Genomic DNA, 23387 nt, shown 5'->3' with positions numbered 1-23387 from the left:
GTTGTATTATCTCTACCAGAATGATTAATCCCTTTGGGCCTATAAAACTGCCTTTGGAATAGAACAGATTGTATCAGATGACAACCTCTATGCATAGAGAACATTGATATTTATATATTATACATCAGGAGAAAAGTATACATGTATTAAATACAGCTTAATATTGATTTGTTTACTCAGTTATGTTATCAGTTCTCTTATTACTGTATCATTTGCATTCTTGATTATGAGAAATACTTCATGAGTAAACAGTCTCTCTCATACCTCCTTCATTTCTAGGACTCCAGATTTATCAAAGGTAAAAGCAGCTTTCCTTGATGTTAAAATTTTTCCTCATGTTAAAATTTGAAATTGAGTCACTTAAATGATAATGAATCAAGTACTAATGGGAAATAATTTTCCTAATCAGCTGAAATAATAAGATAGGAAATGCTATGGTAATATAAACCAGGTTCTGTCACACACTACTTCTTACTGCAGTGACATTTAATTCTTTGCTGAAACACAAGAGCTGTACTTTTCAGAAAGTTTTAAATAAAGCTGAACTACAGGGAAATAGCATGTACAGTTCTGATAATTTCACATAATTAAGTTTCAATCATTTTTCAAACAGTAAATGAGAATAAGAAATATTTATGAAAACAGAAGATTTTAAGTGGTAAGGGACACTAAAATGTATTTGGAATAAAACAATTAATATTAAAGAAATACAATCCTAGTATTCTTCAGTTTGCATCCCATCTTTGCTGCTGGTATACGTTTAAAATGAAGTGTAAGATCTCAGTATAATTCAAATGACTATGTATGCATTCAAAAGACAGAAGTTGTAGGTAGAAGTAATAACGAATATGTACCAAAATAGCTGAAAAATTTATATAAGCTTTCGGGCACCTAAAATAGGAGCCACAAGCTTTAATGCTTACTACAAGTTGAGATCAATTGCTGAGAGATCAATTAGGTTTTTAATAGTTAGACCATCTCTGAAAAAAAGTTCGTTGACAGCAGTACAGTTAAGGTGATGCTAGTCATTAGGTAGGAAAGAGGGGTATTAAGGTGGCAGCCTCATAGACAAAAGGGAGAAATAAGTAGTTTATAGTTTGTGGAGAAGTTAGTTGGAGGCACTAGAACATGCTATTAAGTCAATTCCTTCCATTGAATCTGTGCTTTTACACCCGCATCTTTCTGATTTTCCTAGGCTGCCTAGCATCAGAGCCGTTGTCTAAATAGCAGCTCTTGCCTCAGCTGCTGTTAAAGCAGAAATGTGCAGTCTGTAATAGGTTCTTGCAGTTGACACAGCTCTTATATCTGGGATAATCAATCAATGAGTCAACTGGGCTCAAATCCTGTCAAATCCTATCCCAGCCGTTTTGTTGTTTGCTTAGCTTCCAAAGGATAACTGGGTGTTACTTATGTAGATGGCTCCTACCTTCAAAAGGACGCTGAGTCACCCCTTATCTGCCATACCTCCCTCTGGAAGTGACCAGCCTGTTCACGCAGCTCTGTGCTCTGCAGCTACTTGAGCGAGTCCCAGGTCACCCGCCTCCTGCCTCCCTTCCTTCCTGTAGGCTGGCAAAGTCAGATACGGGTAATGCTAGCAGAATAAATGCCCCGTCCTTCCGTCTGATCTCCAGTGACTGCCTGGTGCCCTGGCAGAAAAGAAAGGTCCTTGTCCACCTGTGCTAAATTAGTTTGTCTGCGATAATTTACCTATGCCTTACCTTTGTATCCCTGACTCAATTAAGAAGAATATTTCATTCTTTGCTTGGCAAATGTGAGTCTAGTGGTTACACACAACAAACTGTTTTGTGAAAGCTGTTTTTACTTTCTTTCTTAAGTTTCTTTTATGACTGCCTTTCCTTGAGCATCTGAGTAACCTTTCCCTGTATGGAAAGGTGATAAAGGAGAATCCCTTCCAGCCTCTCTGGCAGGCTTGGCTTAGGTAGCCAGTGTAATGTAAGGAAGAAGCAGATGTCACTCCACATCCCAGACTGATGCTTCTTTTATCATTACCCATTTTGCATCACAGCTGCAAACCTTTCCTGCATGGCTCTAGTATTCTCTTCTTAGGTGGGCTGCAGCCCCTCTTGTACCCCCTTACCCACCATCCATACTTTTGCAGGTGTCACCCAGTTCTTTCCCTCTGGCTCCTTTTCTCTGTCCTAGCCACACGGCTCTCCACAGGCCCTACTGAGGCTGGCTGTAGTCACCTGAGATAACCAGCAGTAGCAGCTGCTGAGGGGTCCCGCCTTTCTTCATGCTAAGGAGCACGTAACAACCTGTCACTCCATTTGCTGCTGGGGTTTTTAGAGCATCTCCTGGAATGCATGCCAGATGCAGAGGGTGGGGCTTAGCCTACAGCCTGGATGAAAGGTGAAGTACATCTTGCTGATGGCCAGGTTAGAACTGAGGCGTCGAGCCTGAGTCATTGTCCTCTGTGCAAATGATGCAGAGGAAGAGCAAGAGTGAGAGCAAGCAGGAGCTGCTTTACGGGATCTATACCAAGACAAGCTTTTCTTGGGTGATCTTAAGTGCCTGATGGGGTGGTGTCAGGGCCACTCTGTAACAACAGCACAATACAAAGCGAAGTTAAATGTAGAGGTAAATCTGGGCCACTGCTTCTTTCAAGAGTAAAGCCCAAAGCTGTTCAGGCCTTTGGACCTGGTGTTCTTGCTGAAGATGAAACAAACAGAGCAGCTATGAGGTTAGAGAGTCACTCAACCTTTGTTCTTCAAACGGAGCTCGGCAGCTGTGGTGCTTTTGTGTCAGCAAAAGGGTTGTGTTTTATAAAATGAATTAGAGGCCTGTCCCTTTCTTTTTTTCTGTATTCCATATCCATTTTACCATTATTTGATTCGTTTTAGAGCAAGCCTGTGTCATTCACAGTGCCACCAAATAGATGCTCTCTGAGCTCTTAGCATAATCTTTCTTTACCTCCGAGTCAAAGTCTTCTAAGGTTTGCTTGTTCAGAAGTTTGAATTCAGACTCCAGAGTAAAACTAAATGTAATCACTCTACTAAGTTAAATAAGAGAAGCAGCATTTGTCACTGGCACTCATTATGGCTGTTACGTGCTGAAACTAAACAGTTTTGCAGAATAATTCAAATGTATCTACAATGTCACTTTATTCTAAATACAATGTTTTCAAAAAAAAGGTTTCCCTCTTAATATGCACTTCATTGTAATTGCTTTCTGAAAAGCTATGGCATACCAATGTGTCTGTTACTACCATTAATTTTACTAGCTGTAGAAGAGATAAAAATTCAGCTGTTAATATTAAGCAGAATCTAAGCCTTACCAACACTGTGGCTTATTGCAAATTATTATTTACAAAGCTGGATGTGATTTTTTCCATGAAAGAGGGGAGATTTAATAATACTGACATGAACTCAATAAATAGGAAAGAGACCCTTTCTGTGTATAAAATAGGTTCACGTCTCGTTGCAAACAGACTTTCTCTCCCCTGTGTCCCGGTTCTGATGCAGGGAAAGTGAACAGAGGGACTTGTTCCCCTGAAATACTGGGAGGAAGCCAGCCACGCGGCTTGAGAGATCCCTCTTTCTCTCTCACTTGCACTTTAAGAGATCTCAATTTCTCTCTGTCTTTCAAGTTACTGGTGACCAATTAATAATGAAATTGAGATGTGGTTTACCTGCAATTTTTGTAAAATTTGCAAATGAGAGCTTTCTATAGAACGGCACCCTAAGATGTAATTTTTAAGAACGTTTTTCTGTCTCTGCTTTTCAGAGTTAGAGAGGAGCTCTTGCTAGCGGTATGTTTAAAATATTTAGCAAGCAGATGTGAGCTTATTCCGTTCACCCTTTTGTGCAACCCAGGTAGCTGTGAGAAGCACAGCACAGTACAGTACACAAAATAACAAATCCTGTCATAGCCATGCAGTTTCTTGGCAGCCCTGAGAATGGACAGGTTGCGTTGATGTGTGCCTGTAAAATACCACAAGAATACGGAAATTCCCCTTGTCCCTTGTCCCAGACCTGTCCCAGACCTTGTCCCCCCCAAAGGTCTGGGATCTGGAAGAGAATAATGGAACAAACTAGGTTGTAGCTAAATGATCTATTAATTTCAGTAAGGTTATACCATAATTCTCTTAATTTATTTCATAGAGAAAAATAATTACATATAATTGAGTCACGGCAAAGTACAGCAGCTTTTATAATGGATAAATCCTATTTATTTCTGTTTAGAGGTTCAAAACATTGTTTTACAGAATAATGATCTTTTGTTTTGTCAGAAGCCCATAAACACATAGGCATATGAAAAAGTTTTGTTTTCACTTTTAAAGACTGTCAATGTCAAATAATTGTCTCTCAGGGATTTTTAAATTGTTACATTTAAAAAATGGCTTTTCATGAAGCATTCAAGAAATAAATTGGCATTGACCTATTGAAATTGCTCAGCATAAAAATGGAAGTGAATTGCAAAGGGTGAGACTTTCCAGAGAGATTAGGAACATCAAACCTGACACTTCAAGTGAAATTTCTGTGATTTTTGGAATAATGCTATGAATTTCTCTTTCAGAAATTCAGAAAATGCTGTATACTTAGCATCCTGGGCCTTTTTTCAGGTCTTTCCTTCATAAAGAAAAGGTTTCTCACAGAGAGAGAGAAAGCGCTCTGTCCTTTAATATTGATGGTGCAGGGAGGGAGTTCAGGTTGCTACTTTTTCTGTCTGTCATATGAATTGCTGCTGAACAGATTAATAATGAACACTGGGTACATTTTTTTTTTCCTGGATTAGTCCTTCCACTTGGCCAGCTATCTCAAATTCCCTATTAATTTCATAACCAAGTTCATAATTGGTGGATTGGGCCGATTTCTCTTTGTAGATGTGGTTATGCGACACCTGTTTGCAGTGTTGGAAATCTGTGATAGTGTCAAAATATAGAGTGTGTCTGTTTGTTTCTCATACCATGATAGATCTAATCTTTTTTTTTTTGCATGGGTGCACTACTAAGATTTTTTAAAAAACATAAATATTTTAAGAGATCTGATGAAAATTACTGCCTGTAAATTGCAAGTAGTCACACGTTTGCTTCGCTTCTGCTTTACAGTCTCTCCTGTTATTCACCCAGTCCAACTTTATCTTTGTCTGCTTGTTAAACTGTCCCCAGCTTTGCCACGGAGCCTTTTGCTTTGCAACAGAATGTCAGCCTTTCTTTAGCTCTGAGCCTAGTAAGGCCACCAGAGAACCAAATTTTTTCATACCTGCCTTATAGTATCTTAATTTTACTCTATAATATTATCTAGTATTCATTCTAATATTCATTAATTAAGCTCAGAAACTATTTTTGAGTCTGATTATAAGATGCCTTGTAAAATAAAACACAATTATCCTGAAATGTGTTGTTTCATTACTCTTACTCATAAAAAACTATCAAACATGGCTTTCTCTTTTTAAACACGTGCTGGTTAATATTTCTCATGGAGTGGGCAGTCAGGTATGAAAGCAAGTCTAAAATGAAATGATTTCCTCCTCAAATCATGAAGCTTTGAATTGATGAACTTGAAATTTATGAAGATTTCTTATGCGATAAACTAAACTGAGCTACTGGATTTGTAGTCCATGAGGAAACAAGAAGGGAGAAAAAAGATCAAGGTATGCATAAAAGAGGATCAGCTTTATTCGGAAAGGCAAAAATGATTCTGTAGTTGAGACTCAGGTGATCAGAATAGGATTAATAAAAGCTTCTTTAAATGATGGAATAAATATGTGTTAATCTATGCTGAAACGTATAAGAAAAGATCTCTTAGAGGGGATATGTACAATGAGCTGTATCCATAGTCATTGTGGGTCATAGAAATTTTTAACGGAACTACTAGCTAAAGTGCTAAAATGATCTGAACCACATACAAGGTAAGAGGATATTATTGACTTTGCTGCAGACCAGTCCAAAGATAAATCATCTATTAAGACTTCTGAATATTTTCATCTTTAATCCTCATATATCACCACTAAGAGCACTTGCTCTCTGCTACTGTCTGTATCACTGATGGAAGATTTATTACCTATATTTACAGTGATAAAGACTTTTGGAAATTTTTTTCAAGATGCCATGTGAATCTCAAAACTGCTACTGTATCATAACTGGATTAAGATGTAATAGGTTTTTTAAAGTCATGAATATTTTATCAAGAAATAGCTACAGACTAACTAAGTGCTATTTATATTTGCAGACACAACCTTTGCTTGCCACAATATTTATGCTTTTTTTTTTTCCTTTTTGTTGTTTTCCCAGGGCACAGTATAGAACTATGATAGCAACCGGAGGAGTCATAACAGGACTGGCTGCCTTAAAAAGGCAAGACTCTGCCAGATCTCAGCAACATATAAACCTTGCCACAGCACCAGCTCCTGAGGAGAAGAAACCAGTTAGACGTCGGCCCAGGGCAGATGTAGTAATTGTCAGGGGCAAAATCCGTCTCTATTCTCCATCGGGATTCTTCCTTGTTTTGGGAGTGCTTATTGCGTTCTTGGGAATTGCAATGGCCATCCTTGGATACTGGCCCCAAAAGGAGCAGCTTTTAGGATCTGAAGAGAATCTATCTGTAAATGAAACCCAGGTCCTGAGGAGCCAAGGAAGCATTTTACTTCGTTTCTTTGAACAGCATGTGCACTCGGATAAGATGAAAATGCTGGGCCCTTTTACTATGGGCATTGGAATCTTCATTTTTATTTGCGCAAATGCCATTCTGCATGAAAACCGTGACAAGGAAACAAAAATCATACACATGAGAGACATATACTCCACTGTAATAGACATCCACACGCTGAGGATCAAGGAACAAAAGCAGCTGAGCGGTGCTTTCACTGGCTTGTTGGGGGAAGGAGAACTCAGGCACAGTGGGAGCTCGTGTGCATCACGGCTGGCTGCGAACACAGTTGCACCTTTCTCTGGCTTCAAGAGTAATTTTCGAATGGATAGTTCTGCTGAAGAAGATGAGATTACCCTAAATGAAGATAGGACCACTGGTAGCCTCCTGCCACCTCTGCTGACTGAGCAATCAGGTTCAGTCTTTGGACTTTATCCTCACTCCAGCAAGGCTTCAGATGACAAAAACACTAGCTCTATAAAGTGTGAAACAAAATCCATCGTATCATCTTCCATTAGTGCTTTCACACTGCCAGTAATTAAACTGAATAACTGTGTTATTGATGAGCCCAGTATAGACAACATAACTGAGGACTCGGAGATCACTAGGAGTCGGTCTAGAAACCTGTCCATGGATTCTCTGGCCATTCCACTAACTGATACCAATGAATCCTACAGACCGGTCGCTGCCATGCTGCCACGACACAATTCATTTGTGGACACTCCATCTGATCAGTTCAAATCTTCTATGACTCTCGGGCCAAGCACAGGAAAGCTTTTATCCCCTGGTGCTGCCAGGAAACAGTTTGGGTCCAACACATCTTTGCATCTCCTGTCTTCACATTCGAAGTCCCTGGACTTGGAAAGGGGTCCGTCTACACTTACTGTCCAAGCGGAACAAAGGAAGCACCCCAGCTGGCCCAGACTGGATCGGAGCAACAGTAAAGGGTATATGAAACTAGAAAACAAAGAGGACCCAATGGATAGGTTACTGGTGCCACAAGCAGCAGTCAAGAAAGACTTTACTAATAAGGAAAAGCTTCTTATGATATCAAGATCTCATAATAATCTGAGTTTTGAACATGATGAGTTTTTGAGTAACAACCTAAAGCGGGGAACTTCTGAAACAAGATTTTAATATTGAAATTGCAATTTAGAAGATGTCATACAGTATTTTTAAAAAAAAAACATTTTGACAAGTGTTTCCTTTTCAGTGAGACTAGTACAAGCCTGTTTTTAACCAAATGCTTAATAGCCCATTAAAATTGGCTTGTGTGAACAGAGATCTCTTCATCTTTGTAATGCCAAGAGTTTTTTGTCTTAGTAACATAGAGCTGCAATACTGTACATTATCATTGCTCAGAGAGTTTTGGTACGACTCATTCCAATTTTTCCCAAGTCATTATTTCTTTTGTTCTATATAAGCATGTTACTTTTTTGTCAATTTGACTCCAGAAGCCTGCATTAGAAAAAAAGCTCCATTTACCTGTAAGTTCTGTTTATTTAATGACCGCAAGAGTCTAAAAAAGGTGCTTGCGGTCTAGAATGGGAAGTGAGCAGGAGCACATACTGGAATTGTCAAATCCAGGCCTTTATCCTAGGTGTTGTCTTTCACATACGGTACCTCTCGGTAACTGCAGTCTTGCCATTGTCATTGTGAGAAACTTGTTTACATATTGGGGTGGGTGGATAGGAAAGAGTGGGTATAATTAAAACCATTTTTGTGAATTCATTGTAATCGGTCGAGTTGAATACCAGTGTTGTGAATTATTAACTACGCTTTGTAAAATAATCTTTCTACATCCATTGTAGTTTAATCCTGTAATTCTGGGAAAACATATATAAAGTAAGAAACATAAAATTCTTCTGGGATATAGTTCTCTAAACCACTTTGATTGGCAGCAGTTTTAAAATCAAAATATACAGATTCAATTAAAATCGCAGGAGCATGATGAATGCCAACAGGATTTTAGAAACACGATGCATAATAAGATTATATTGTGATATGCATCTGAAGAGAATAATGGAAATGGATATATTGCCTCTCATTACAATAGCAAGAAGCTAAATAACTAGATCTCTATGTTCAAAATACCGATACAAAGCATACAATTCAATATGTACACTAACATAGTATGAAAGCCCCTTGCCTAAATTTCGATTTATATATTTCACATAATTATTGGTGTGATGGTTCACTGGAGGCTTAGCTGTGGCAATTTGCATTACAAGATTTTGCAAAAGAAAGTGACATTTAAAACAATGTTTTTCTCAGCAAAGCAAGCTTCACAGTTGACAGTTGTAGGCTATTGCTAAAGAAAAATGAGAATTTGAATGTGCATACCAGCAAGTTTTCATGTATTTCATTAAGGTATTTAGGCCGTGATCCTGCCATGACAGCCATGCCGGAGAGTGTCACTTCAAGTCTCAAGGCTCACCTGACAGGATGTTGGTCTTAATTGGTCGGTTTTGATATGTTCACTTAACATAAATACTCAGGAATTATTTTGAATGGCTTTTCCCAAAAAGAATCAAACCTGTTAAAATGTCATTGTTCTTCAATAACTTTGATTGTGAAAGATCAAAGACAAAAATGCCCTCTCTGTTTTTTAATATTCAGCTCCATATTTCAACTGCGCAATGTTTATGTATCAGGAGCATTCCTTGCTCAGTGAATTGAGGCATAGTGTTAACTGTTAGAACCTCAAGCCTATATATTGTAACAGAGTTGGCTAAATATTTTGCTATGAAGCTTTTAATAACTTTCTGGTTTGTGTTCTTAAGACATTTGCTATTTTTTGAAATAAAATAAAATGTCTATCTACATATATCTGTTGTAAGACCTGTTTTTCCTCTCTGATCTCAAATCTTCCATATCAAAGTATAATTGGGGATTGTAACATTGTATATGATATATTAGCCTGCCACTAGATATTTGATTATGACTAATTGATTTCAATGACATCTCTACACATGTAAAGGTTGAGTATTTTTTTTTCCCATGTAAAGTGAAATGTATTCCAAGTGGTTTTGATATAAGGAAGTTTTATGTAAAAAGAACATCCTGTTCTTTTTAGGTTGGCAGTAAGGATTCTTATAAAAATGGAAAACACTGTTAAAGGCATGAATGATGTAAGCTTTTACTTCCTTAATAGTTACATTAAATCGTAGCTTAAAAGACTGTCTTTGGGGTTCTATCATATGTGGGACTAGCAATCCTTTTGTAAGTATAGCAGGGCATAAGCTTTTGATTTTAACATAGATACCAAGTACTGAAAAATGCACTCACTTTGGAAAAATTTACCCGCTTGGGACATCAAGGTAAAGCTACCGACTTAAAGCAAGAAATCAAAATAGCACCATAAAAAGAAACTTTGTGGTTGACAGACCAATTTCAAAAATATTCCCAAATTACTCAAAAATTGAATATTTCCTTCAGATACTCACAGGACAGTTGAGGTTGAAAGGGACCTCTGGAGGTCATCTTGTCCAACCCCCCTGCTCAAGCTGGGCCACCTACAGCCAGTTGCCCAGGACTGTGTCTTGATGGTTTCGTGAATAACCTTATGGAGAGAGACCCTACAACCTCTCTGGGTGACCTGCGCCAGTGCTTGGTCACCCTCACAGTAAGAGTGTTATCTGATGTTCACAGGGACCCTCCTGTGTTTCAGTTTGTGCCTGCTGCCTCTTGTGCTGTCACTGTGCACCAGGATCTTTCCAGAGCCCGGCTCCTTTTTTGCACCCTCCTTTCGGTATTTATACACATTGATACGATCCCCCTGAGCCTTCTCTTCTCTAGGCTGAACAATCCCAGCTCTCCCAGCCTTTCCTGATGGGAGAGATGCCTCTGTCCCTTCATCATCTTTGTGGCCTTTCACAGGACTGGCTCCCGTATGTCCATGTCTCTCTTGTACTGAGAAGCCCAGAACTGGACCCACCACTCCAGGTGTGGCCTCACTGGTGTTGCGTAGAGGGGAAGGATCCCCTCCCTCAAGGGTAATACAGGACCTTGCATCCTTCCATATTCCTTTGGTAGTTCCGACTCAAGCTCAAATTAGGAAAACTTGTGGACATTCAAAAGGCTTGAACATTAGTCAGAAACTGCAGTAGAGCAAAGATGCCTGAACCCTTTGCAATACATAGGGAGAGTTAGGAACCTTACAGTGGCCAAAATGGGAGCCATGTACAGCTGACAAGTAAGGAACTGGTGAAGACAAGAACATGTCTTAAACTTAAATTGTATCTTTAGGTCATAAATATCATACTCAATCTGTTGCTGATCCACTTCACAGACTTTTTTTAAAAAAAATTTATTTCCATTGTCAATGCTCCGTGCAGCCCCACAACGAATTGCTCTGGTACAACTGTAGGGTGAAAAAGAAGCCAAAGACAGGGAGTTTGTCATCAGAGAAAATAATTGCAGAGCTACACCACAAGCCTTTTCATGGTATAAGAAGCTAAACCTTCCATCTAGCCAAAGGAAATGTTATGGTACTGCATCCCTTGTATGAAATAGCTCCAAAAAGAAATAATTTAGATCGTGCAAGCAATGGGTTTGCTTCGTCCTCTTCTATTAAAAAAAATACATTTTCTACCTGTCAGGTAAGCATCTTAGTCCCTACCTGTGATGTTAAGGTCTGTCCCTCCCTCCTGGGCAAATCTGTTTCACTCTGTTCATTTATTGGGCAAGGAAATAAAGAGCATGACTCCGCAGTGATAGAGCAGAAATGCTGGGTTACGTTGTCTCTTCCAGGATGGCTTCTGTATTTTGCATTAAATGGTTGCTGGATAAAATCCTTGAAACAGGGCCTGGATTTTTGCCAGGTTGATATTTTTAACTACTGCCCTGGGGAGCCCAGTTTACTCTCCTTGTAAGCCAACGAGCCGACCCCTTCCACGCGGAGCAGCGCTCAGCAGGAGGGACTGGCAGAAGCTCCAGCTGCTCAATTGCTCGTGGGTTAATGGATGGGAAGGTGTTGGCACGGGTTTTCTCAGCAGCGAAAGGACTTTGGCATGGCGTTACCCATCCTGATGGCTGCTCTAATGCTTGGGCTGTGTAAAGGATGGAAAGGTGAGCTGGCACCACCAGGCTGGTTTTGAAGGAAAGGGAAATTTAATGTTAGAACTGAGCAGAGTTTTTGAGGCTGCCGGTTTTGGAAGTAGGCATCTACATCCGTCCACCTCATATATTAGCAAAATAATTTTTGTGCGACCTTATCCGAGCGCCTTTCTCAGACCTAGAGCTGATGGTCCTTATCCTTAAAATACAGCATTACTAGTCCTTTAGTTTCTGCTGAATGAAATTTGGAAAATAGTTTTAACCTACAGCAGCAGTTTTCTCTCTGAAAAGCTTTTCAGGCAGCTTGTAGAGTTCCTAGATTGCTTTAGTCTTAGCTCTTAAATTCTTTCTTTCTTAGCTCTTAAATGCTTTCTATGAGTCTTTTTCTGACCCTTTCCAGGAACTTCTGTCTTCATCTTCCCAGCACTACCTTCTTTTTTGTTCATTTTCCTACCAAATGTGGCATTATGATGAACAAGTAGAAATCTTTCAGCAAGACTGTGCATGTATATATGAAGATGCAAATGGAATAAATGGTCCATTACAATGTAGGAGTGCTTCAATTAGTATGATTTAGCTACTCAAGGGCAAGTTCATGCCCTTTATTTTAAATCTTTTCAAATTAAACTCAAAAGCAAATTAATTGCAATTATCACATTTTTAACTTTCAGGTCACATGTATTAACTCTTTCATCAATATTCTATGTCTGGCAATGTTGAGTTGTTTTGTATTTTAGGACTCAGTATTTCAAATTAACCTCACTGGAATATGTTATGCATTCAATAAAGCCCAGTTTTTTAATAGAAGTACTTATCTGAATGACAGCTGGCAGAATTACAACACTGAGTCTCATAAAGAATGGAAATCTGATAGTTACAATACTTCTGTTTTAGAATACTTTGTTGAAATTGAAATACAAGAACCCACTCCATTAAACAAAAAGCAGTATGTCTAACCTGTTGACTTGGTTCTAATTCAGGTAGATAATGTTTTAGAGGTGAGTAATTTACCATCACTGTGAATCGTCCATAGGAAGAATCATAAAACCGTTGTTGTCCCGTATCAGTTTTTATTCCAGCTAGTGTAATTATTCAGGATAGCATTCACAGAAACATATAATCCATTTCTGAATCCCACTAAGCCCTTCAGTTTACTAATATTATTTTTGCAAACTACTGCAGATTAATTGTGAGTTGCCAATAAATATATTTCTCTTATCAGTTTGGAATTCTTATCAGCACTTTAATTTCATTGCAACAGCCAGCTGCTCTCCTATTAAGAAAATATTCCAGGGTATATCCTGTGACTCACTGTACAACTGGTTTAGCACTTAGATCTTTTTGTTCTCAGAATAGGTTCCTACTTTGTAGGCAATACTGTATTTGCTTTGGCCTCTAAGTACATGTTTTTTCACTTTTAATATTAAATCCCATTTCATTCCAGCCCATTAAGACAATTCAGTTTTCCTTCTGATCTCTTTCATATTGATAATATTTATCTACTCAGGCTATATGGGCAGTAAGGGCAGCCCAACGGGAGTAGGTCTTGTGCTTGGTGCCAAGGATGTGTTGTCCACACTGGTTGCATCTCAGAGGGTTAACTTGACTAGCTCCCACCTGGGCTGGTGGGACTGAACAGCCATTGGTGACTGGAACATGTTACATGCTCCTGGACGACATCTCCCCATTTATTTTCCTCTGAAAGGAGTCCAGTGTGTGCTATGCGATTGCTCTTTGACATGAACTGAAGTGAGGTAGGCAAGATCAACTTGGAGATTTGTTTCAAAGGAACACTACCCACCTGGAAAAAACTGCTAGTTCAGCTACACCCTTAGTGACTTCCCAGAACTGTGTCAGCACAAATGTACCTTATTCTTAAATTTGTTAATAAATGCTATTTGATCAGTTCCACATCAGAACCTCGAAAAACTCCACTGATACATCCCTTACCACCCCAACTTGTCAGCTGTTCATTTGATGGTTACTACTCAGCATAGTTTTTCTCCCAGTTCTCTTATCCAGGTTAGCTAATATTTTCAGGTGTGCTACTGTATCAAATGCATTGCTCAAGTCAGAGCAGATGAGATCTACTGCGTATTTTGTCTAGAAAACTATTATTTCAAAAGAGATATCAGGTTAGTGTGGTATGATCTATCTTTGGACCATCTACTCAGCATCTTATCCTGTTTCCCATTTTCATTCTTGCCTTTAGTTCTTGTCTTACCTTTTTCTGAAGCCTTCCATAATACCTGGGTCATACTAGCAAGCTTGAGAGCGGAGAGGTAAATCCTTTCCTTCTTTCTGGCATTTCATAAATAGGGTTTAAAAGATTACTATTTTTTAATACATGCTGCCCTCCCTCTCTCTGTCAGCTCAGTAGATGTACTGAAATTCCTTGCTAGGATGTGTTTCATATGCCAGTTTTTACAGGTTACCATAATGGAGATTATGTGCCCCCTCACCGTGAGAGCATCCAGGGCTTGAATTCAGCTTTCTCACAGATGAGGATTTACACAGCTTCCATTTTCACACTTTCTTTCTTCCATTTTCCACACTTTTCTATTTCTCATTTCCACGCTCCCATTTCCAGATCTTTTTTCCTACTAGTCACCTTACCTTTCCCCCGTTTCTAATATAGTTAACTTAGCTGAAAAATGAGGCAAAGTATTCACAGTATATAGGCTTGATCTAGAACGAACTGGTCAGTTTTAGTGGTTTTGGGGAGTTGTTTCATTTTAAATTGGGGTAGAGGGTGGCTGGATGTGACACTTGACGTTTCGCAGCATGTTCCCACACTCACTGCCTGCTCCATTGCATACGTTTCCCCATTATGTTTCCTTGCTTGGGAGTTTTTTTGGTTTCGTTTGGTGAGGCTGTCATTAATCCAGCTGGGTCTCGAATTATCTCCAGAAGCTTCCTACAGTCAAGGTACACCTTTGTGTGCTTTCCATTTCAAAAAAATCCAACATCTGCCTTACCTAAGTGTCAAATCACCAGCCTTCTTGCCTGGTTGATTTTGGTAACTAACTACTTTTCTGCTGAAATTATCAAAATTTGTTCAGCTGAAACCAACGCTTTACTTGGAATCCCACCATAGTTTATCCTTTTTGTTTAAAGTTAATTGGATCAGCTCATGAGCACTTGAGTTTCTAGGAGTATCATGTCTACAGCACACGTAGTGCTTAACAAAAGCCAGTCGGTATTTGCTACAGCAATTGTTTGTGGTAGACGTCTGCGTGCTCTTCTGTCTAGGGATATCTCAGCTGTCACAAGCACCGTTTGTTCACAGTCTTTTTTTCTGGGAAATGAAATTTTCTACACGGCAAAGTTAAAAATTCAAGGTAAAGACAGTATTTAACTCGGTTAACAATGATCAATATACTTCTTTTTAATTCAGTTGTCATAGGGAAAAATATTCCTGTGCCTTCTAGCTACTTATCTTGGCTGTCCAGAGGTGTTAAATATTTGTGTAATATAATTCTGAAAACAGTGAACCAAAACTGAATATCCAAGACAAGAGTATAACATCGTCATGTGGACTTAATGGAATAGATTTAATGGGCTATAATATTTTCAGTATTAACCTCTATAGTTTCCTTACTATAGTCGCAAAGTGAAATTTCATTTTTTAGTCTGACCGTTGAACATACATTTCCACTGAGCTGCCTTCCCTGAGACGTGGCTTGCTTTTCTGTGTAAGCGCAGCTAGTTTTGAAATGATCACCATAACTCTTTCCAGGGTGCATTTCTTAGCATTTTTTCAGAAATAATTATCAATTTAGGCATTTTCTATTCCAGCTTGAAGGAAAGTTGCTCCAATTTGTTGTGATTACTGTCTTATTGCAGTTGCTAGTTTTCCAAGGGTCTCAATGGATTAAAAAAAAACCAAAAGTGAACGAAGAACATGGAGCAGATTGGCTACTATTACACAGATGTTATAATATAGTTAAACTCATCTTGCATCTGTAGAGAATTCATTATCATCATTTTAACAGACAGGAAGCACTCTGACATACGATGTGAGCATATTGTATTATCTCCAGCAAACAAGTGTTCTTTATTATCTCTTTATGGGGACTAGGAAGAGGATTAGACTTATAACTTAATTAAATGACAGTGCCCTTTGATTCTTGTGTAGAGGAGTCAGGTGAATACAGTAGATTAGGAGGGGTTAGGAATTAATAAAGCAGACATTATATTCTCATTAAATTATACTTCCTAAATCTCTATGCCTTATAACTAACACTGAAATGGGGGACACTTGCTTATTGTCACAGAAAACTCTAAGGAAGAAAATACACCTGTTTCGTGTCCACTGACTTTTTGAATGAACATTTTTATTCTTATAACATTGATACCTATCTCACTGTTATCTATACTGGCAGTTTTGTGAAGTTTTCATGCCTTTCCCTACTACTTTATTTTACTCTGCATTTTCCTTTCCTAAGACAGGTTAGGACATTTCTGGAAGTCATTAAGAACCCTCTGATGCTTACGGTTCCATCTGCACCCCTTCACAGTGATGCTTTAGTCTCTGGTCTCATAATCGGTGTAAGATGACTAAATCTTGTCTGCCAACATAAGGGGACAGATTCCCACTCCCTTCCTTCTTCTCACCCTTTCCTGCATGATCCTACTTCCTAAGCAGCTGTGCTCAACCAGGTCAGGAACTGAAAACAAACTCAGCAAAACCAGCTACAGCAGCAACAGCTCGTTGCAGCAAACAACCAGCAGCAGCTAGCAAGTAGTTTTCAGCTGGATCAGAGAGCTGAGCTGCTTCAAGACTTACCTGCAGAGGAAGAGCCAGACTGCCACAGCAGCAGGTTGGCTTCAGCTGATCGTGAACCTCACCCTCTCTTCATAATATCGTAGTGACTCAGAGGAATTGTGATTTGGGATGGCACTATAGTTTAATGGTTTCTAGAGAAACACAACAGACTACCAGTGTTTTCTAATATCCCTTCTGGTGGTATCTTCCTGTGAGTCTATGGAACACCTGTCTACAATTTTCTGTCTGTATTTGCTCCTGTCACCTTTCAAGCACCCAGTTTCTTGGTGATTGTCTATGAATGAGCACGCCACTTGCAGAAATAAAAATCCATTCCTGAAAAGAGAAAAGGGAACAAAGTTTACTTGATACGTATTACTGGTAAGTCATTTATTCAGCTTCTGTTCTGTTGCTAAAGGTAGGCATGAGTGTTCTCAATGACTGTGTGCTTATAATAGTCAGTTACTTTCTCCTCTGAGATCTATAGATCTTAATTAGTTGGTGTTATAAGTAGCTTTCCAAACCTAAGGCAGATGGAAGAAAAGGTTCCCTTGAGCCCTTCTATGTCTTACAGATTTCCAGAACAGACTGAAAGGTTTATTTTGACAAATTAAATTATTTCATTTGAGTCATGTGCTAGATCATACATGCATATAAATTTTACACACACACACACACGTATGTATACACGTATATATTCACAACTTTTGTTTTATTGGATCTGGAAGATGATCTACGTTGGAGTATGCTACTTCAGCGCATTCTGCTTTTGCTGCTTAGCAGAGATAAACAGCACGGTGCAAAGTGGGTGGAGGGAGAGGAAGATCCCTGTGTCCAAAATGCTGGGCTGCCTTCATACATTCCTGCCTCAGTAGAAGTAAGTGCAATATAAATCATTAAAGCAAAGACTTAGAAAAGTGAGAAAATTCTTAATGAAAGACCATGAAAAGAAGGCTAGCATCCCAAGTCACAGTCGGGGAGGATGCAGGCTAATATATCACCAAATTGAGTCTTGAAGGATTCAGACTATGACATTATCAAATTCTCTGATTTTTAAAAAATAAGGCGATGTCTCTGATTTTATCATTGTTGGAGAACTCCAGAAAAAACCCAACACACTAGTGCATTGAATCAGAAGAACATCTGTTGCTGGCACCAGAGTTGGACAGTCCATTACAAACACACTTCTGTTGTTATCACACACTATTAACAAAACCCAAAAAACCTTAAGAAGGAATGACCTCCTTAACATGTGGTATAAAGCATTATTAAGATACATGTTTCCACATTCCCCATGGGAGAAGAAACCATTGCTCTTTCCTTTTGCCATCCTGCAGCTGAAACTCGTGTGCTGACCCAAAACCAGTAAGGGCTACTGGACTCTACGACACACATTTGCAGGCTCTTTGAGGCAGGTCCCGGAGAAGGTCAGGGGCTGAGACTCATTGCCGAGTTAATGCTTATTGACACAAACAGTAAATTCTGTGCAATGGCACATCCTTTCTAGTTTCTCCTCTTCCCTTCCCTGACATCAGAAATGCGTATCATGGTAAAGAAACTCTGTGTATTTTCAGATATGCTGATAAGATTTAAATAGGATTTGCCAGCATATTTAGGCTCTGGCAGCTTGAAAGGCATTTAAATGCACCCATATTGTAATAGAACAATGATTTGCAACACAAAAATTGGAATTTATGTAAAAAAATAGCCACCTAAGCTTCAGGCATAGTCCTTGCTTTCAAATGTGATCTACAGATGAAAAGCACCAGGTAAGGACGAGGTATGAGTTTCACCTAAAGCAGGCCAAGTAAATGGCCTGTAAAACTCCATGACATACAATATACTAATCTTTATCGCGGCTATAAACTTGGTTTGGGAAAAGAAAGACTGTTTTTCATTGAACTGGACAAATAATGCATTAATCATAGCTAACCTTATTTGCAAGGATATTATTCACATTTGCTTTTGATAAATCAGTGCTTAAAATTACTTTTGCCACAAGTGCCAGGGTGCCACACAATGCATGATTACTTGTGGCAAACACGTACACAGATCATGACCACAGTCTAGCTGACCTTAATTTTCAATTAGCATCTACAGAAAAGAAAAACTACCTTTTATTCAGTTTAGATTTCTTCATATTATTTATCTAAGAAAATCTTTTGTATTTCTTTTGTATATAAATATCTTCTATATTTAAAATACAGATTCAGCATAAACAAGCACACGCAATGGCAGACAAAAGGATTTGTGTTATTTAAGACCTGAGCACAGGGAGTTGTGAATAAGATACTGGTGTTCTTGAAAGTGAAAATTCAGTCTGCTGAAGTTGATATATTCTCTGCAGCTTCTTAAGATCATCCATGTTGAGTGCTATGAGAAGGATGACAGATCATTTCTAGGTGGCCAGAAAGCTCAGCTCAGCTATAACCTGCAAAAATGTTTACCTGAATATCTTCCTAAGCAGCCCAGGGCTTGGTCTAGTGAAGTGCTTTTATCGTCTGCAGATGGATTTCTTCCTGAATGAGTAACAGTGTCTGCTAGCATGAAAATGTAAGTTATGTGTCAATTTAAAATCATAGACATTTGGAGGACAAACATCGTCATGTTTCCATTGCCTTTCCTCGTTTCTCCCCTGAAGCTAGTGTAGTCTTCTGTCTTACTTTTTCAAGGGCATAGAAGCAAATGATATCATACAGGAATAAAAATTAAATAACTTTCAAAACCAGCTTCTCTGTGATGAAGCTCCGTTACAGAACCTGTAGAAACTGAATGAAAATGGTTTTGAAAGACTCTCACCTCTTGTCAAAAACCACAGTCCTGAATGAACTCTGAATAGATTGGGTATAGTGGAAAGACATAAATATCCCCAGCTGACAGAATTAGATGCATGCCATTTTAGAGAGTGGATAAATTATACGGACAAGTTTGAAAGAAGGATTTTCTCCTTTTTCTATTTATAGAAGAGAAGCTGTTAAATACATGTGTCCCGGCCAACTCTTTGCTGCATGCAACTGCCCGAAATATATTTCTTTTTAGGTTTTTGGAGCTGGTCAGAAGAGTTAGAATAGCAGCATTTCTTCATAAAAATACAGGCTTCTCTGTATTTGCTTATCAATAGTCAACCATTCTATTTAAAAGAAAGTATCCCCAGAATACAAAGGCAACTGAAGTTTTCTTTTTTTTTTTTCTTTTAAATTGCCTCACTAATAGTAGGAAAAAGCTTAATAACTAAAATTAGTGATAATGTCAGTGTGACAAGACAGTCTAAACCAGCCCCCTTAGTTATTTCATAGATGCTGCTAAACTGTAAGGGGTAATAACATTTCATTATCTTAGGAACATTAAGTACATTGGGAACTTTTCCAAGGTGAAAGAAGCTTCTATTCAATACCAGTTTTTTGGATAATAATGTTTGCACCAGTATTGGGTACCGGGCTTCATGTAGTCAACCATACCTCCTGCAAATCCAGTAGCTGACACTACAAAGGATTCAGCTATTTTAAAATGATGTTTAGTGTGGAATTGATGAAATTTAGTGGATTTGATGGACTTAGTGGATTTGATGAAGATGTCAGTTTCTGGACTTCTAGCTAATAACATGGGGAAAGCCGAGCAGTATCAGAAAAAGCAATCAACAACAGGACTAGCAGGATCCAGGCCCTGAAATTATCATTAAGTCTCCACTTAAGCTTGTCGCTCTCGTTGAATCAGCATAGTTCAATTTACAATAATTTCCTTCAGGATTCTTTCGTTACTCAAGCATGCGGGCATCATCCTAAAGCTCAGAATGTAGTATTTGCCTTTTTCAGTATGAAGGAACCATCTGTTTTTTCTCCTACACAAGTAATACTGACAAAGGACATATATAACTGCCGTAATGTTATCTAAAAAGAAAACAACATTTGCTTTCTCCAAGGAACATAAATAACATATTGAAAAGTATATGAACATCCAGTATATGAACATGTAGTTGGATATAGCAGAAATTTAACTCATTATAGTAACAAAAATTCAATTTTCTATTGGTAGGAATTGAGGTTTATATTGCCTTTTCTCTTAGCCCTGTCACTGCTGCATGTTTCTTGTCACAGTGAATGTTGTCTTTAACGGATAAGAAAATGAGAGGGAATCATTTTACCCAGCAGACTGTATAAACCCTTCCTATTTCAGCCACTTGCCGTTCCAGTTTCTGCCCTTAAACTAACTGACTTTTTCCCCTGACTTTGTCCAGCTTTTTCAAACTGTGGCGGTTTTCAGTAGGAACAGCAGCATCCTTAGTTGCTCCTGGGGAGAAAGGATTTACTGGGTACTTAAAGGAATGCAGCAAAATCAGGGTCATGGCATTTCTTTTGCAAGAGACGGCTAAGCTAATTTTTTTTCTACATCGTTCTACCTCTGTTGCAGGATCTCTGCTTATCCTTCACAGCCTGCGCCTTACAACAGTGAGATCACAAGCCTCGAGCTACAGATTTCCTTAGCTCAAAGGTGCCACCAAAGACATTGCATGCTGAGGAACCACATAGTCCCTGTTAAAGACCTCTTTGTAGAATCCCAAACACAAATCCATTTTGCTCTTAGAGGAATGAGCATTGAAAGACATGTGGCTTCAGAGTTCAATAGAAAGTTAAAGCCAACCGTTTCTGTTGGGTTCACAGAACTGTATTACTGTGAACACTCATAAAATCAAGAACTGGTATTATCAGGAATACTTCTAAGGCAGCCACAAAAAGAAACCTTATCTGTACACAACAATGCATTGCTGAAATTTGAGCATAAAAAGACAGAAGTCCCTTCAGCTGATTTTCTCCTGTTTTACTTTTGCTTGGTTTAAGTGTTGTGTGTGAGATGGGAAGTGGTTTGCTTAGTATATAGGTCTCGCAGTTACCTGCCTGGCACTGACTGAAAGAAAAACCCAACCCAAAACTCAGTAATAGCCATGAGGAAGGTGGCCACAGTACAGCCTTCTCTTCTCCATGGAGAATGCCTGCAGTACAGGGCAGGGGCCACAGTCTGACTTCAATTTCGTCATCAAGTCCTGATTATAAATATAACAAAGATCGAACAGAAAAAAAAGGAAAATTTAGGATCATTTGGAGTGTGCCCACAGCTTTGAAGATACTGGCATCAGGAGACAGAGGGAGGCTGGTTCCTTCAGTAATAGGTTTCCTATTTAGTGGAATCATCCTTGACGCCTCCACCTGCAACATGTTTATTCTCCTTCATTTCCCTGGTGAACGTAAAACAATAATAAAATATTGAACAAGAGTGAAAGTAAGAAAAATAAGTGATAAAATCTCAAAACAGAGTAACTGGAAACTAGAAGTTTCTGTGAAAATGGTTGTTTTGAAAGAGAAGGGAATGGGGGTGAATTTCTATTTTTAATTCCACACAAAGGTATTAAATAAAGGGAAGGAATTTTTTGCTTTTCTTTCCCTTTGTGAAGGGGCACAGGAGCTGCACTCGTCTGGTCTCTCACTTCAGCCAATATATTTGCCGAGTTCAATGCAGATTTTTTCTGTAAATGCCATAGCAGGTGACAAACAGAGCTGGCCATGAAGTGCTGTGGCAGTCAGCCGAGGAATGAGGAGCTTATTGCGTGGTGAGAGTGCCAAGGAAAATAGAGGGAAAATCGCCAAGAAAGGATCAGAAGTAATGGGAAGATGAACAAATCAACTGACTAGAGAAAAAGTCCATTTTTTTTTCACTTAAAGGTAGGTGGCATCCCTCAAGACAGAAAACAGGCAATTGGGGGAAAAAAAAGAAGATAGCCCTCCTCCTGGCTCTTGTATCCCAGAAGCTCATTGGCGCACATCCATGACAACTGCATCTATGCTTTGGACACCAATAAATGGGCTTTGAGGAAAGAGTACCTGATATTTTTTGCAAATAATCAGGGTTTGGTTTGCCTCAAAGTCTTGCGTAGAGGAAATCACCCACCACTCAGTTTGTCCAGTGTTTCCTGAACTCAAGAGGGCTGAAGCTCTGCGTGCTGTTGTTTGGGTTCTGCATCCAAAACCCGGGCTGCAGAGCTATGGTTCCACCAGCCTGGGGAGTCAGCAAAGATACAACAGATTATTGCAGAAGCTTAGCCTGAAAAAAAGTCAGCGTCAGCAGACGATTTCAAGCCTAGAGACAGCAGAAGTGCCTGAGGTCTCGGCTGCCCTAGATTGTGAACTGGGTAGGTGTCTGGTGACAATAAAGTGGACGGGTTGCCGAGCAAGCAAGAAAGCTGTCAGAGGAGTGGCTCTGCAGGGAAGAGGTACAAGCTGGCCCAGAACAGAGCAAAAGGGGCTCTGCCAAAGACAGTGACCCAGTAGAGAGCTGGAAATTATATATTTTGGGAAGGCGGGGGGGGGGGGGGGGGGGGGGGGCGGGGGAGCACGCTAGGGCCACTGGAAAGAGTCCTGGAAAGCAGTAGGAGGCAAATCACTGTCTGCTGTAACTGGTCTTACCATATTGCCGGTTGTCATGGTTTGATTGTAAATCCTGCAATATTTGGAGACTAATTTTCTTGCTGTTTGTGGGAATATCTGTTCTCACTGGAGGGGAAAACGAACCCTAGACACCCCCCCCATTCTATACCCTCCGTCCTGCAAAAACTCCTGGAAGTGTGGCTTGAGTGTATTCTGCATACTCAGAAATCAGGAAATGATAGTAAAAGCTTAAATTTGTAAATTTAAGATGTGATTTGTGAAATATCTGACCATTTTTAAAGGGAGGCTCTTGATTTCTTTGAACTTTGCCCAGTTTTGGGGACCTGGGCCTGGAGAGAGTTGGGGCTAGCTGTAAAAGCTGAGCTTCAGGAGGTTAGCCCCTTGTGGAAATGGGGCTTTTTTCCTTGTAGAGCTGTGTGCACCCAAAGAAAACGTGTGCTCATCTGATGTGGAAATGGTTACAGGTGTCCCAGCAGCGAGTCTGAATCTGTCTTGTGGCTGCTTATGGAGCTGACA

At 39.3% G+C, this 23387-nt stretch overlaps 1 protein-coding gene across 1 annotated transcript in view; it reads left to right on the top strand.

Annotated features, from left to right (window-relative positions):
• The window catches only part of TMEM200A (transmembrane protein 200A), a 56873-nt gene extending 47460 nt beyond the window's left edge, over positions 1 to 9413 (top strand). Inside the window, exon 2 of the mRNA XM_054196293.1 lies at positions 6254 to 9413. Within this exon, the coding sequence (XP_054052268.1) occupies positions 6270 to 7745 (1476 nt within the window). The 5' untranslated portion in view covers positions 6254 to 6269 and the 3' untranslated portion in view covers positions 7746 to 9413. The remainder of the gene's footprint in view (positions 1 to 6253) is intronic.
• Positions 9414 to 23387: the final 13974 nt, after the last annotated feature.

Source organism: Rissa tridactyla, chromosome 3 (assembly GCF_028500815.1).
Source record: "Rissa tridactyla isolate bRisTri1 chromosome 3, bRisTri1.patW.cur.20221130, whole genome shotgun sequence".
NCBI lineage: Eukaryota > Metazoa > Chordata > Aves > Charadriiformes > Laridae > Rissa > Rissa tridactyla.
This window is presented reverse-complemented; position numbering and strand designations above follow the sequence as displayed.